Source organism: Conger conger, chromosome 15, assembly GCF_963514075.1.
Source record: "Conger conger chromosome 15, fConCon1.1, whole genome shotgun sequence".
Taxonomy (NCBI): Eukaryota; Metazoa; Chordata; class Actinopteri; order Anguilliformes; family Congridae; genus Conger; species Conger conger.
This window is the reverse complement of record NC_083774.1, coordinates 13262584-13277638: the sequence shown is the minus strand read 5'-3', so window position 1 is coordinate 13277638 and position 15055 is coordinate 13262584. Positions and strand designations below refer to the sequence as shown.

The 15055-nt window shown below is 42.9% G+C and overlaps 1 protein-coding gene across 6 annotated transcripts in view; it reads left to right on the top strand.

Moving 5' to 3' along the window:
* The window catches only part of LOC133111201 (protein mono-ADP-ribosyltransferase PARP6), a 27220-nt gene extending 12165 nt beyond the window's left edge, over window positions 1–15055 (top strand). For 2 of the 6 annotated variants that reach the window (XM_061221386.1, XM_061221385.1), the window contains exons 4-23: window positions 88–182; window positions 401–461; window positions 662–752; window positions 1191–1257; window positions 1612–1761; window positions 2383–2533; window positions 2900–3031; window positions 5193–5288; window positions 5516–5608; window positions 6973–7098; window positions 7290–7355; window positions 7572–7639; window positions 7755–7803; window positions 8227–8339; window positions 8970–9042; window positions 11418–11487; window positions 12104–12183; window positions 12862–12925; window positions 13106–13190; window positions 13330–15055. In XM_061221386.1, the coding sequence (XP_061077370.1) occupies window positions 88–182; window positions 401–461; window positions 662–752; window positions 1191–1257; window positions 1612–1761; window positions 2383–2533; window positions 2900–3031; window positions 5193–5288; window positions 5516–5608; window positions 6973–7098; window positions 7290–7355; window positions 7572–7639; window positions 7755–7803; window positions 8227–8339; window positions 8970–9042; window positions 11418–11487; window positions 12104–12183; window positions 12862–12925; window positions 13106–13190; window positions 13330–13432 (1833 nt within the window). In that variant the 3' untranslated portion in view covers window positions 13433–15055. Of the gene's footprint in view, window positions 1–87; window positions 183–400; window positions 462–661; window positions 753–1190; window positions 1258–1611; window positions 1762–2382; window positions 2534–2899; window positions 3032–5192; window positions 5289–5515; window positions 5609–6972; window positions 7099–7289; window positions 7356–7571; window positions 7640–7754; window positions 7804–8226; window positions 8340–8969; window positions 9043–11417; window positions 11488–12103; window positions 12184–12861; window positions 12926–13105; window positions 13191–13329 lie in introns of those variants that run through there. The other 4 variants (XM_061221388.1, XM_061221389.1, XM_061221387.1 and 1 more) reach the window with 4 other exon arrangements.

Genomic DNA, 15055 nt, shown 5'->3' with positions numbered 1-15055 from the left:
TGAAAGGAGGGGAGCCTTGCTGCTGTATATTTGTTGGGTGGTGTATTCACCGCTGTCCAGCCGTAACCTGCTCAGTTCTGTCTGCAGGGGAGCTGTGCTGCTGACCTGTATCGCCACCCCCAACTGGACGCCGACATCGAGGCAGTGAAGGACATCTACACCGACGGCGCTGTCTCTGTCAGGTAACCCTCCCGCTGAAGTTCAGCTGAACTCCGGGGATCCCTCATTACTTCCTGTTTCGTTACTGTGAGAGTAGCACTGCTGGTGAATAACAGCTGCTTCCCATCTATTTTACATGGCCAATAAATGATTCATGAATTCTCCGGTGGGCACAGTGAAGTTGCAATGGGCTTTTGTTAGATCGTGACCTTTCTTCTGTTCCTCTGGTTTCCTCCTGCAGAGAGTATGGGACGATTGATGATGTGGACATTGACCTGCAAATTAACATCAGTTTCTTGGATGTGAGTGTCCACAAATATCTCTCTCGCACTTGTGTTTTTTGGGATGGTGAAACAGGCCTATGTCTTGCTCTTATGTGGAGGCTGTGTGTGAGAGCCTCTCTCTGAGGTTTTCTGGGGGGGTGAAACATGACTATGTCTTGCTCTCATGTGGAGGCTATTTGTGCCTGCCTCTTTCTAATGTTTTCTGGGGGGGTCCCCAGGAGGAGGTGGCGACGGCCTGGAAGGTGATTCGCACAGAGCCCATCATCCTGCGCCTGCGCTTCTCCCTCTCCCAGTACCTGGATGGACCTGGTGAGCAGAGTGGTGTGTGTGTGTGAGTGTGTGAGTGTGAATGGGTGTGAGTATGTGTGTGTGTGTGTGTTTGTGTGAGAGAGTGTGAGTGTGTGAGTGTGTGTGTGTGAGTGTGTGTGTGTGTGTGCTACCTGTACCCCTAATAATCCAGCAAGTATACATGGAATTATTTTGTACTGTGTGTCTATATTGTTTATGTCCTTTATTGTTACTTTGGTATGTGGACAAATGTTTGTGTACTACTTTTTCTCAGTGTTAGTGTGTACAGGCCAGTTTCCCTAAGTGTGTGTGCTTTAGAAGAATGTGCGTCCGTGCACTGCATATGTGTTTTTTTCCTGTGTGTTAAATTAAACCACATTTAATTACCGTACTTGTGAGTTAATTTCCCTTAGGTATCGCAGCAATCAGTGCATTGCCCTGTTTTTTCCATTCTGACAGAGCCCTCAGTGGATGTGTTCCAGCCGTCCAATAAGGATGGCTTTAGCCTGGGCCTGCAGCTGAAGAAGTAAGAAATGCTGGGAGCTCCAGCTTCACCACGCACGTGTAGGCCACACTGAGACCTGCACCACTGACTGTGACTGAACAGTAACTCCTCTCATGTGTTCGGTTCGGTTCTAACAAAAAATATTACCCACAGTAGCCTGCAAATGTACCAGATGTTACAACATCCAATCATTTTCATATAGTATTCTGCCATTAACATCTGAAATCAACCAACATTCAACTGTGAAAAACCCTGCTTTTGATGTTAAGACTGAGTTAAAGAGAAATGTTGACTGAATCCAGTTTGTGTGTGAATGGAACCATGGAAAGTGGTGTTAATTGGACTGACACACCCCACCCTACCCTATTCTCCCAGAATCCTCAGCATGTTCACATCGCAGCAGTGGAAGCACTTGAGCAATGAGTTCCTGAAGGCCCAGCAGGAGAAGAGGCACAGCTGGTTTAAGGCCGGGGGCACCATCAAGAAGTTCCGAGCCGGGTTGAGCATCTTCTCCCCCATACCCAAGTACTGCTGCTGGCTTTACCTAACATTCACTGGCTTTCTATGCGTTTCTCACTGGCGGTATTACAACAGTATCTGAAGACTAGCATTGCTATCATATACAATAAGAAATCATATTTTCATTTTTCTTTCTCTTCTTTGTATTCTATATTCATTCATATTCATCTCATATTCTATTTGTTGTAGTAGTAGCAGTAGTAGCAGTAGCAGTAGTAGTGGTAGTAGCATTATTAATAGTAGTTGTGGTAGTAGTAGTTGTAGTGGTCGTGGTAATAGTCATAGTAGTACTAATAGTAGTAGTAGCAGTAGTAGTGGTAGTAGTATTAATAGTAGTAGTTGTAGTAGTAGTGGTAGTAGTATCAGTAGTAATAGTAGTAGTAGTAGTGGTAGCAGTAGTAGTACATTTACATTTACATTTTTGTCATTTGGCAGACGCTTTTAATTCAATGCGATTTACAAGTGCATAGGTTCTTCCACAAGTCAAAGCATCACATCCATAACTAGGACTAGTAGTAATAGTAGTAGTAGTAGTAATAGTAGTAGTGGTATTTTACTATAATTTAAGTACATTGAAAGTGAGAAAAGGTAAAGGTCTGTGACTCTGGCCCTGATCCTGTCCCCCAGGTCTCCCAGTTTCCCCCTGATCCAGGACTCGGTTCTGAAGGGGAAGCTGGCCATGCCGGAGCTGCGAGTGACCCGGCTCATGAACCGCTCCATCTCCTGCACCATAAAGAACCCCAAGGGGGAGCTCTTCAGCTACCCCCCAAACAGCCAGGTGAGCTCCTGTACCCCCACCCTCAGTTCTGCATTATTAATTATATAAAATAATCATTAAAGCATTATTTATGAAGACACATTTGCTGACAAAGTAAAATAAATCTAAATGTTTATTGTAAAGCCAAAATCAGTACCAGCAGAGAATCAAGTAGTTTTTGATTCTATGAATACTGCGGATTCTTTTAGAATTATTGAAAATAGAAAGATAAATAAAACAAACTATTCACATTATGTAAAATGTTTATTTGTTACTATATGCCCTGCTCCCTTCTCAAGCACACCCTGCATTCTCAACCTTCCCTCATCCCTACCCAAAATGGCTGACGCCCTTTCCCATAATGCTTTGTCTTCATTGACCCATCAGACCGTGGCTGTCCCGGCGGCCAGGCCCCCAGCGCAGATTACCACCAAGCAGCTGATTGAATTGTTTTTCTCATCCCAGGCGGGAGGCCACTGCAAGAACATCCCTACCCTGGAGTACGGCTTCTTAGTGCAGGTACGGCCGCCGTTAATCAACGGTCAACAGTCAACCGCTCATAAATTACCCATACATTTACCCATAAATGACCCATATACTCACCCATAAATGACCCATACACTTACCCATAAATGACCCATACATTTAGCCATAAATGACCCATATACTCACCCATAAATGACCCATACATTTAACCATAAATTTCCCATACACTTACCCATAAATGACCCATATACTCACCCATAAATGACCCATACATTTAGCCATAAATTACCCATATACTCACCCATAAATGACCCATACACTTACCCATAAATGACCCATATACTCGCCCATAAATGACCCATACATTTAGCCATTAATTACCCATATACTCACCCATAAATGACCCATACACTTACCCATAAATTACCCATACATTTAGCCATAAATTACCCATGTACTCACCCATAAATTACCCATATACTCACCCATAAATGACCCATACATTTAGCCATAAATTACCCACATACTCACCCATAAATGACCCATATATTTAGCCATAAATTACCCATATACTCACCCATAAATTACCCATGTACTCACCCATAAATTACCCATTCATTTAGCCATAAATTACCCAAATACTCACCCATAAATTATCCAAATACTCACCCATAAATGACCCATATATTTAGCCATAAATGACCCATATACTCACCCATAAATGACCCATATACTCACCCATAAATGACCCATACATTTAGCCATAAATTACCCATATACTCACCCATAAATGACCCATATACTCACCCATAAATGACCCATACATGTAGCCATAAATTACCCATATACTCACCCATAAATTACCCATACATTTAGCCATAAATTACCTATACACTCACCCATAAATGACCCATGTACTCACCCATAAATTACCTATACACTTACCCATAAATGACCCATACATTTAGCCATAAATTACCTATACATTTAGCCATAAATTACCTATACACTTACCCATAAATTGCCTATACATTCACCCATAAATGACCCATACAATTAGGGGTAAATTTGTTTAATTAATGTTGACTTGCACTTTATTGGACCCTATTGCACTGGATGGTGAGAAGTAACATTTTTTTACTCATGAGGAGTTTCCATGATTTTTACTATTGGATGTCAAATTTGAAAGACAAAACACATTTATTTTAATATTAATTTTTACAGTACTTTTTAATGAATCTAAATTGGATTGCTTATTATGCCTGATTTAATAAAAAAACTCTATCTGTATGAAGCTGTCTTATTAAAATCTAAATTATGAAAGAGAAAAATATTTAAGGTAAATGTTACTTTTGATTATTTTCAACATTATGTAAATGGTCATATTAAATTGTTATTTATTCAATTGGAGGGCTGTAATCTGGTAGTATGAACATGATTATACACTCAGTGATCACTTTATTAGGTAGACCTGTACACCAGCTTGTTAATGCAAATATTTAATCAGCCAATCACATGGCAGCAACTAAATGCATAAAAGTGTGCAGACATGGTCTACAGGTTCAGTTATTTTTCAGACCAAATGTCAGAATCGGGGACGCAATGTGATCTAAGTGACTTTGACTGTGAAATGATTGTTGGTGCCAGACAGGCTGGTTTGAGTATGTGTTTCACACATAACAGTCTCTTGCATTTGCAGAGAAGGAAGGTGACAGTAACACAAATAACCAGGCATTACAACAGTGGTATGCAGAAGAGATCTCTGAACACACAACACATCAAACCTCTAAGTGAACAGGCTACAGCAGCATAAAACTTAATAAGCATAAAAAATTGGTCAAACAAATACCTAATAAAGTGCTTACTGAGTGTATAGCCAGTTTTGTGAAAAGCAGAACAGGATTAGAAACATACATCAAAATAAAACACCTGATTAATATAATTTGCTAATCAAGAGCTGAAATGTAGAGAAACAGTCACGCTGTTTTGCTACGATTAGAATTGCACCAGTCTTACATGTGTGCGCACAGGACATTCAGACCAGCAGAATAGGATGACTCAGTGACTCTGAATCCTGATAATAGATGATGTCATCCTAATCCTTTTCTGTCCCACCCCTGCCCTTGGGGAAATGAAGCTGCAGCACAGGTAGGAGTGGAGGTTGCCAGGGAAACCATGTCTTCTTTCTCGACAGATAATGAAATACTCAGAGCAGAGAATACCCACGCTGAATGAGTACTGTGTGGTCTGTGATGAGCAGCATGTCTTTCAGAATGGCTCCATGCTCAAGGTACGACGTACAAATGTAAAAATGTGAAGCTGAATGTATTGTACGCATGTGTGTCTTCTTGCATCTTGAATTCATGTATTTTCTGGTAGCATCACATGGCACTGGTTTTATTATAAATGCTGTTGGGACAATATATTGAGCGGCTATAACAGTATAACACTACAAGGCTGAATGTGTGGCTGTTTGACTGTGTGAGCCTAAGTGTGTGTGTACCTCTGTCTGTGCAGCCGGCAGTGTGCACCAGGGAGCTGTGTGTGTTTTCCTTCTACACGCTGGGTGTGATGTCAGGAGCTGCAGAGGAGGTGGCAACTGGAGCGGAGGTAACACTGCGTTCACACACACACACACACACACGAACTCACACACACTCACACACACACACACACACACACACACACACACACACACCCATAAGACTACTTTGTCAGTCAATGTTCAATGAACTACAAGACACAAACAACTTGGAGCATTGCTAAATACATATATTATGTGTTTCCCTTTTCTCTATTTTTGCATCCACAAATATTTCAAGCCAAGTAGCTAAAGAAACTTTTGATCTGTTGGTTTGCCTCTCACAATAGATGTCATGACTGAGTGTGGTAAATTTACAGTAAACTGTAAATGAATGAATGTTTTACTAACCCAGAATAACTATTTTTACTGTGTAATGTAAAACAATATATGATAAAGAAACAAATCACAAAAGCAACAGTGTTCTTCAGAGGGTTTACAGTATTTTGACATTTGTTCTCACAATGCAATATACTGTAATTCAGAAAAGAAAAAGACAATACAATCAATTTCTCAAAATACATTACAATCAAGAACAAATACATACCAAAAAGGGTGGTGGTCCTAAACCTTCACATATACCTTCATAAACTTCATATTGGTATCTGAGTTCCTTGACATCCTCAGAGTTCCTGTCAAAGGGGACAGTGTACAACTGTTTCATCCTGGTCTGATGTTTCTGTAGCACTCTTGAAATGGTTGTAGTGCTTACACTGCCAGTGTTCAGAAATATGTTGTTGTCTGCGATTATGTTGTTGCATATTTCTCTTAGCCTGATGCTGTTGTTGACAATGACCATCCCAACTATTGTATCCTCCTGTTGAGGCGTAAACATTTTTCCCTTTGTGTGTGACTGTGTGAGGTAACCGCTGGGTCCTGTAGTGAGTCAAAGACAAATGTGCACTGATACATCTGCTTTTTCTGGAGACTTCTCAAATCACAGTACTGCTGTAATATACACATCAATTGAACTCCTTCAGTCAGAATGCTGCAAATACTGTATAGTTCCTGTTGGTTTGCCTGAACATCCTCACTATTGAAGCCACTGTGGATCTAGGCAAGTTTGGTTGAACCCTCAATCTGCTTCCCTCAGGGACAGACCATGATTTACCACATGATCAATGACCGTGGCTCTGATTTCATCAGACACAACTGTTCTTGCTCTTCCGCGACGTCTTCTTCCTCTGCCTCTGGCTCTGGCTGCATCCATTTTCCATTTTGTTAAGTGTTTTGAAAAAGTGGACATGGACAAGTGTGAAAACGATTGTAAAAAATTGTAAGCATGATTCCTTATGGCAGTTTACTGTTTAAGATGGAATTATATTGAGTATACATTGAAAACTCAGTAGATGATGTAGTGTACTCCATGCTGATCTATGTGGTCTGTCCTCAGGTCGTGGACCTGCTGGTGGCCATGTGCAGGGCAGCCCTGGAGTCTCCCAGAAAGAGCATTATCTTTGAGCCCTACCCCTCCGTGGTGGACCCCAATGACCCCAAGACTCTGGCCTTCAACCCTAAGGTGGTGAATTTAAATTCACAAGATGTCAGCTTTAGCTGGTGAACTGACATATCAGCTCCCCTTACTCTCTTAATGAAATCCCTGTCTGGTAACCTCATGGGTTATTAAAAGTGAAAAACTCTCTGTTGTTTTCTCTTTGTCTTTCTCTCCTTCTCTCTCTCTCTTTCATTGTGCTCTCTCTCTGGTCACAGAAGAAGAACTATGAGAGACTGCAGAAGGCTTTGGACAGTGTAATGTCCATCCGGGAGATGACACAGGTACCATGGATGAGGACACACATTGAATCACAGACTGACTGAACCACACAAACATAACAAATAAGTATTTCAAGATTAGACAACACACTGAAGCCATATTTTAAATTCGCCACAGACGCATACATTTCAGTGGAACTGTTTACTATTGTCCCATAATTTGCAGTCTTCGTTTCCGATCGACTTGAAAAATTCAAATGGGGGATGAATATTTTGTAGGGATCGTATTTGGAGATCAAGAAACAGATGGATAAGCTGGACCCTCTTGCCCATCCTCTGCTGCAGTGGTGAGTGGAGCACGTAATGAATGAATGTGTAATGAAGTGCAGTCCTACTGTTTTACACTGGTGTGTGTTTCTGAAGGAGAACCCTGACTATCATATCCACTTCCCTCTCTTCCAGGATCATATCCAGTAACAGGTCCCACATTGTCAAGCTTCCCCTGAGCCGAGTACGTCCTGCGCCCTCTCATACCTCCTGCCATTAGACCTCTGAGCACTCTCTGTCCTGCTTTTTCAGCTCCCGGTATGGGTGGGCTGTAGCGTAGTGATTAAGGTACATAACTGGGATCTGCAGGGTCGGTGGTTCCATCCCTGGTCTAGCCACAATAAGATCTGCACAGCCGTTGGGCCCTTGAGCAAGGCCCTTAACCCTGCGTTGCTCCGGGGGAGGATTGTCTCCTGCTTAGTCCAATCAGCTGTACGTCGCTCTGGATAAGAGCTTCTGCCAAATGCCATTAATGTAATGTAATATTTTCTCTGCTGGGCATGTAATGTAATGTAATGTAATGTTTTCTCTTACAATGTTTGCTTAATCCTGTGCCCCCCCGCCCCCCCCCCCCCCCTCGCTCTCTTTCCAAATGCTGTCCCCATAGCAACTCAAGTTCATGCACACGTCGCACCAGTTCCTGCTGCTCAGTAGCCCCCCGGCCAAGGAGGCCCGCTTCCGCACTGCCAAGAAGCTCTACGGTAGCACCTTCGCCTTCCAGTAAGTTCTCCTCCTCCGCCCCGCAGCCCTGAGCGAGTTCTGGAGGCAGAACCAGATACAGCATCTGCACTTCACTGGTCATGAGCTCAGCATTATTCAGGAGCAAAGAAACATGTGCAAATTCATACTTTTGACAGACTTCCTGATTGTTGGTTACAAACGAATCAACTCTAGATGAGAATTAGAATAAAACACTGCACCGTGTTCATTGGTTGGGACTAATCGGGAGATTGAATTGGGCCTTAAAGCATAAAACATTTTGATTTACTCTCAAAGGCCGGTCCCTTGAATATTGTTTCTGCTCAGGAGAAATGCTGTTGGTTGCATGGGAATCTGAATAAAACCTACAATTGGGCCGCAAAAGTATCTTCTACGTTAATAGATAAATCAAAAAAAATAAATCCCAACTGTAGATATATATTATTTGCATGTGTAATTGCCTTTTTAGCGTTTTATTTAGATTACCGATTGCTTGAAAGTTGTTGTGTATCAGAATAGAAAGCAATCACTCGTCGCTGTTCCTTCACATCTGAAGAGAGGCCCGGTCAGACAAGCAGCACATCATGTCCAAGATTCATACCTGATATTCACAGCTGACCTTATGCCTCTCTCTCTCCACACCTGCTTTAGTGGCTCCCATATAGAGAACTGGCACTCCATTCTGAGAAATGGACTAGTCAATGCTTCTTATACCAAACTGCAGGTATGTAGCGCTCGCAGTTAGCGGGATTAAGACGCATCCTCTCTTGGACAGCGCTTGTGTTTGTCAACGCAGGCCTGCTGTCCAGCTGATCCATTTTGACAGTAACGGATGCCACGTTCTTCCTCGTTGTAGGTTTTTTTTTCATTTGGTATTTGTTTTGGTTTGTTTTGTTTTCGGTTTTTTACTGGCAAGGCCCACCGGTATCCCCCCTGGCTTATGTCTGGCACCGGAACATTCTGTGCTGACAGCAGTGGGCACCATGACTCTCCTTGTCCAGAGAGGACGGTGGTTGTGGTGTTCAGTGGGCGCCTGGGGTTGCCTGTAGGCCTTGGGTGGACCACTGAGAGCCTCAAATTCAGCACATACAACACCCCGGATTAGAGTCACTGCTTGGGCTGGTGTTTTTGCTGCTTTGACTGGTCTTTCTACAGCATTAGCCCCACAGTGAACAAGGCCTTATGGGGCTATAGTCAACATCTGTATTCACTCCAGTCCAGTCTCTACATCACCAGTAGCTGCTATAAATGGACAGTGGCTGAGGTATACTAAGGAGAAGGTCAGTATCTGTTATTAAGCGATGCTTTTGCTGGGTTTCTTTTCCTGGCTAACTGTACTTTGTTTTACTTATGCTGTATTGTTTTTTGCTTTTTCTATCGTGAACAGAGAGAAGTGAACAAGCTAATGGTCATGTAATTGGTCTTGAAATCCATACATCATTGGCTGTGGACTGGATTTCACATAGATTTAATTCACCCACAGCCTAATCAATATGTTATGTCATTACAAACATGTCCTGTGTATTGCGCTGATATTTTGCCATGCAAAGCATTTTATAATTTGTAAACTGCTATTGTCAGACTATTGTCTTGGCATTAGTGAATAAGCGGAACAAAGTTTGCACTTTGTTTGCCTAATATCTTTGCATATATAATATATGCAAAAACATTTCTAACAGATATTCAGTTGAAACAAGTAACACTTGCTTGAGGCAGAAAGCTAGAATCAGGGGTGTGCAGATCAAAAACTGATTTTTTTGCTACATTAAAAAATATCATTCAGTGCAGGCATGTATTATGAAAATGTTTTTATATAAGTGCAGCTAAATACGTACATTGCTCTGGTGCCAAGCATGACAACAACAAAAAACAATAATAATTTTAGTTTAATAACCTAGCATCAACAATGTAAAACCCCAAGATTTATATAAATAACTGATACAAATTTGAAAGTAATGTAAATATGACTACAGTGGTGCAATACATAGTGTTCAGAGCAGAGTAGCATGCTCCATGTTGCCATTGACTGAAGCGTTTAATCATTAACTGCCACCACCAGACCCAGTCACATCACAACCTGCAGTCACAGCCAGCTACCTCCTGCATCGCTCAGTTTGGTTTCCTCAGTTACGCTCTCCTTCATGCGAAATGTTCCTCAGGCATCGGCAACGAAGCACAGATCTATCTCTGCGTTTCCTGTGCTGAGGTCATGTCCTGTCCCCGATGTCTCCTCTGCTGCTTGTGCTGACCTCCCGCAAGCCTATATTATTCAGCAGAAGATATTCCCCTCCTACTCTCGGCTTAGCTTCGTGGATATGAGTGTGTTTTATTTTTAATTTTTTGCCTCATCATCCTTTAAGCAGGTGCAGTGGGTAGCACTGCCGCCTCACAGCAAGGAGGTCCTGGGTTCGAATCCCCGTCGGCCGGGGCCTCTCTGTGCGGAGTTTGCATGTTCTCCCCGTGTCTGCGTGGGTTTCCTCCATGCATGTTAGGCTGATTGGAGAGTCTAAATTGCCCGTAGGTATGAGTGTGTGAGTGAATGGTGTGTGTGCCCTGTGATGGACTGGCGACCCGTCCAGGGTGTATTCCTGCCTTTCATCCAATGTATGCTGGGATAGGCTCCAGCCCCCCTGCGACCCTGTTCAGGATAAGCGGGTTCAGATAATGGATGGATGGATCCTTTAAGCACAGTCCATCTCATCGTCTCTCCTGTAGGCTTCCAGTATGCTTTTACAGCTGAAAGCCTAAACTCCATCACGCTTTTACACACTCCATCACTCTCCTTTCATCCTCTCTCATTTTGCCGTTCTAGTTGCTGCTTTTGCCCCTCCTGCAAGCCGACATTTCCTTTCAGGCTCTTAGCTGTAGTTTAATTTCCTCCCACCCCCCCACCGCCTCCCTCTCGCTCATAAGGTCTTTCGTCACAGGATAAGTTAGGATGCTACTGAAACATGAAGACCTGCTGGGATTGTATCTGTGGAAAATGGAGTATTGTCTGTGAATGTGCTTCACGGTGGATGTGAGTGGACTGTGTCTCTGGCTGTGTCTTAGAGTCACTCGTAGTGATTATCCCCCCCCCCCCACTCTTTCCAACACAAGCTGCATGGGGCAGCGTATGGGAAAGGCATCTATCTAAGCCCCATCTCCAGCATATCTTTTGGATACTCAGGTAGGTGGCTTCCACCACAGCGCCGCTGTGCGCTCAACCAATCATCATCCGGCACAATCTCACCGCAACCAATCATCGTCCGGCATGATTTGTTCGCAACCAATAATCACCCGGCGCGATCTCACCACAGACGATGCCGTCCCGTCTGTTCGCTTTGCCTCAGTGTGTTTCTGTGTGTTGTGCCTGTCACAGTGTGCCATCATACATACTACTTGTGTGAGTAGAACCAGTGCCTGACTGTCTGGCCATTCCTGCGAATGTAACTCTGATCAATGTTGGACACTGGAAGTTCCTTCACCGCTGTTGCAATAGAGAAACAGGGAAAACTGCCGAGCATCCAACTGACGTTATGTTTCTGTAGGTGTCGTTTACTTAGTGGCTTTGTGTTGGGTCCCGTTAGGGTGGAGTTCAGTGGGTAGAAGCTTGTGTATTGATCCACAGTGGGGATGAGAAGAGTTTAACATACTGGCCGGCTTGGTGTCACAACCTGTCGCTCTGGACTTTGCCTGAAGAGTGCGGAGTGAGGAGAGGCTATGCGGCTGTTTTGCTGTTTGCTCTCTTTGTGACGCTGGCTGTCAGAAGAAGCTTAGCTCTGTGTCTGTGCTGATCTGCCCAGGGATGGGGAAAGGACAGCATCGCATGCCCACCAAAGACGAGTTGGTCCAGCGCTACAACCGAATGAACACCATTCCTCAGGTATCACTCGATGAGTTCAGCGAAGCTAAACCCTGTTTTCTATAACAGGCTATGATATATATATATACACACACACACACACACACACACATAGGTACATATACACACATACACACACAAACACACACACACACTCAGGTACATACCCACACACTCATACGTACACTGCACACACACACACACACACACACACACACATGCATGCATGCAGGTACGCACACTCGCACATGCACACACACTGTATACCAGAGGTGGACAACGAGGGCCTTATCCGTTTCTGGTTTTCATGGCAACGTCTGGCCTTAATTATTTAATTGGCTGTATCATTTATGCCATCTGACATTTTAGCATTTTAAACATTTCTTGATGAATGCATTAATGACAAAGGCTGTTCTTGTGTCTCTATATGATATGCTTTTACTGTGATCTAATCTCAGTGAACTAGTGTTGGTATATACGGCCAATTAGCTAATTTAGCCAGAGTAATTGGTGGAAACAAAAACCTGCATACACACCGGCCCTCCAGGACTGGAATTGCCTACCCCTGCTGTATACTGTGCTCAAAAATGTGGACACTTGAATGTGTGTATTGTTTGCTTATAACTGCTTTTGCATGTAATGGCTTATGTTAAGTTCTGCTGAAGCGTGTGTTTGTCATTCAACATATTCTCTCCCCAGAGCCGTCCAATACAGTCCAGGTTTCTCCAGAGTCGTAATTTAAACTGCATTGCCCTCTGCGAAGGTAAACTGTCAAATAAATGTGCCACACTAGGTGCTGTCGATGTAGGATCTTAAGACAGAAGACTGTTGTAATACTTATTGCATCCTGGTTGTAGAACATTTTTTAAATAATGTCTAGCAGGTCTACATTGTTAGCGGAATTGTTTATTGTCTATTGTTTATTGTCTGTCTGTTTCCTCAGTGATAACATCCAAGGACCTACAGAAGCATGGGAATATTTGGGTTTGCCCTGTGTCTGACCACGTCTGCACCCGCTTCTTCTTTGTGTGAGTCCTGGCGTATAAAAGAATCGTAATACTAGCTACTTTCCCTGACCATTGTCATGCCTTAAAAATGTGGCTGGATCCTTTCCGTTTGCATCTGTTTCGTTAAATCCTTCCCTGACTCACCTAACTCCACCCCCAGGTACGAAGACGGACAGGTGGGAGATGCCAACATCAACACCCAGGAGCCCAAGATCCAGAAGGAGATCATGCGTGTGATCGGGACTCAGATCTACTCCAGCTGAGTGGCCGGCAGGGCCAGTGTGCAGCCAGCAGGGGGCAGCAGACAGCCCGGCGGGGCTGGAGGCCCCTGGAGTCACAAGGCTGTGCTTCAGAAACATCCGGATCTTTGAATGTTTGTCAGAGAGCAGAGCCAGTGGATCTTATTTTTATATCCTTTCAATCCTATCCCCTTCTTATCTGCTCACTCCGCCTATTCCTCTGACAGTCGGTAGTAGAAATTGTATTATTTTTCTCTTTTAGTCTGAAAAGTTGGAAGAATAGTTCAGAGGAGCTCTCTCGCTGAAGAAAAGAAGAAGGGAAAGAAAGACAGAGGAGCTGTCCCCATTCGGGCAGAAAACGTGACCGCGACGGGTGGGGTTTGAAAACCGTTCAAGACCTTCCCACAATCCACCTGAGTGACAGCGAGGTGGGGAGAAGGCACGTGAGATACTTTGCAACAAGCTGCAGCTCTTGTGTCCGGAACACACGGTACCCCTCTCACACATAGTACTGGCCCCACACTGGTTCCTGCTTTCAGGGCCCAATCTGGCCCAGTCAGTGTGCCGTCTTATTGAGAGGAAAGGAGTTCTCTTTTATAATTATTCCCCTGGCTGATTTGGAAAATGGATGTCATTCAACATGCCTGCGCCATTCACTCTTTAGCGGACTGTGAATAATCAACAAACACGCCTTCAGAATTGCATCTATTATGCCTGAGAAAAAAACATTACTTCTTTCAATTATTATTGTTTGTTTAATATTCTGTGAGTAATTCAACATAAATTAAGGGCAGAGATGCAATCAGCTGTGCTGTAGCTCCAGTGCCACAACTCATTCGAATCGAAACTGATTTTCGTTGTGCTTGAACAACCGGGGGTACTGCTCGAACTCAAATCCAATCTAATCCAATCAACTCATCAGCTGCGCATAACAACAGTCATGCTTCACCGCAAGACACCCATCATGCCTTAGCTGGGCATAAAGCTTATTGTACAAAAAAATATCGAGGTTTGTCTGTAAGTGAAGGGGACTAGCTTATAATATCTAGTTGTTAATACCATACAGAGAAACCCAAACAAGAAGTAGTTTTAAATACAAATACTTTTCCTTGACATATTTTCTTAGTCCTAGCCACTGTATCCCCCTGTATATTTTTTGAACAATTTAAAAAAGCAAAAAAAATAAGACAGTTTTCCATGGCATAATGAAACAACAGATTAGGCCTGCAATGCGTTTGTGACTGTATTAGATTCTTGGATAACACTTTACAATAAGATTCCATGAATTGGCATGAACTACTGTAGTTGTTAACTAACTACTACTGGGAAGTTAATCTGTACAGCTCTGTTAATGTATTTGTACATCATGAATTCATGTTGACAACTACATTGCCAATTCCCATTGGAATGAAAAGGTCAATTAATGTATTTGTTAATGGTTAACTAATTAAACTAACTAAGTTCATCCTATGGTTTGCTAATGTATACATATAATGTAACAAATATGTTAGGTAGTTGTGAAAAGTTAATTTAATGCTTAATTAATGTATTATTAATTAATGTTAGCAACTAGTTATGCCAATTCATGAACATTAGTGTAAAATGTGATTGACCCCTGACTAATCAGTAAAACCTGTCCATTCCTCT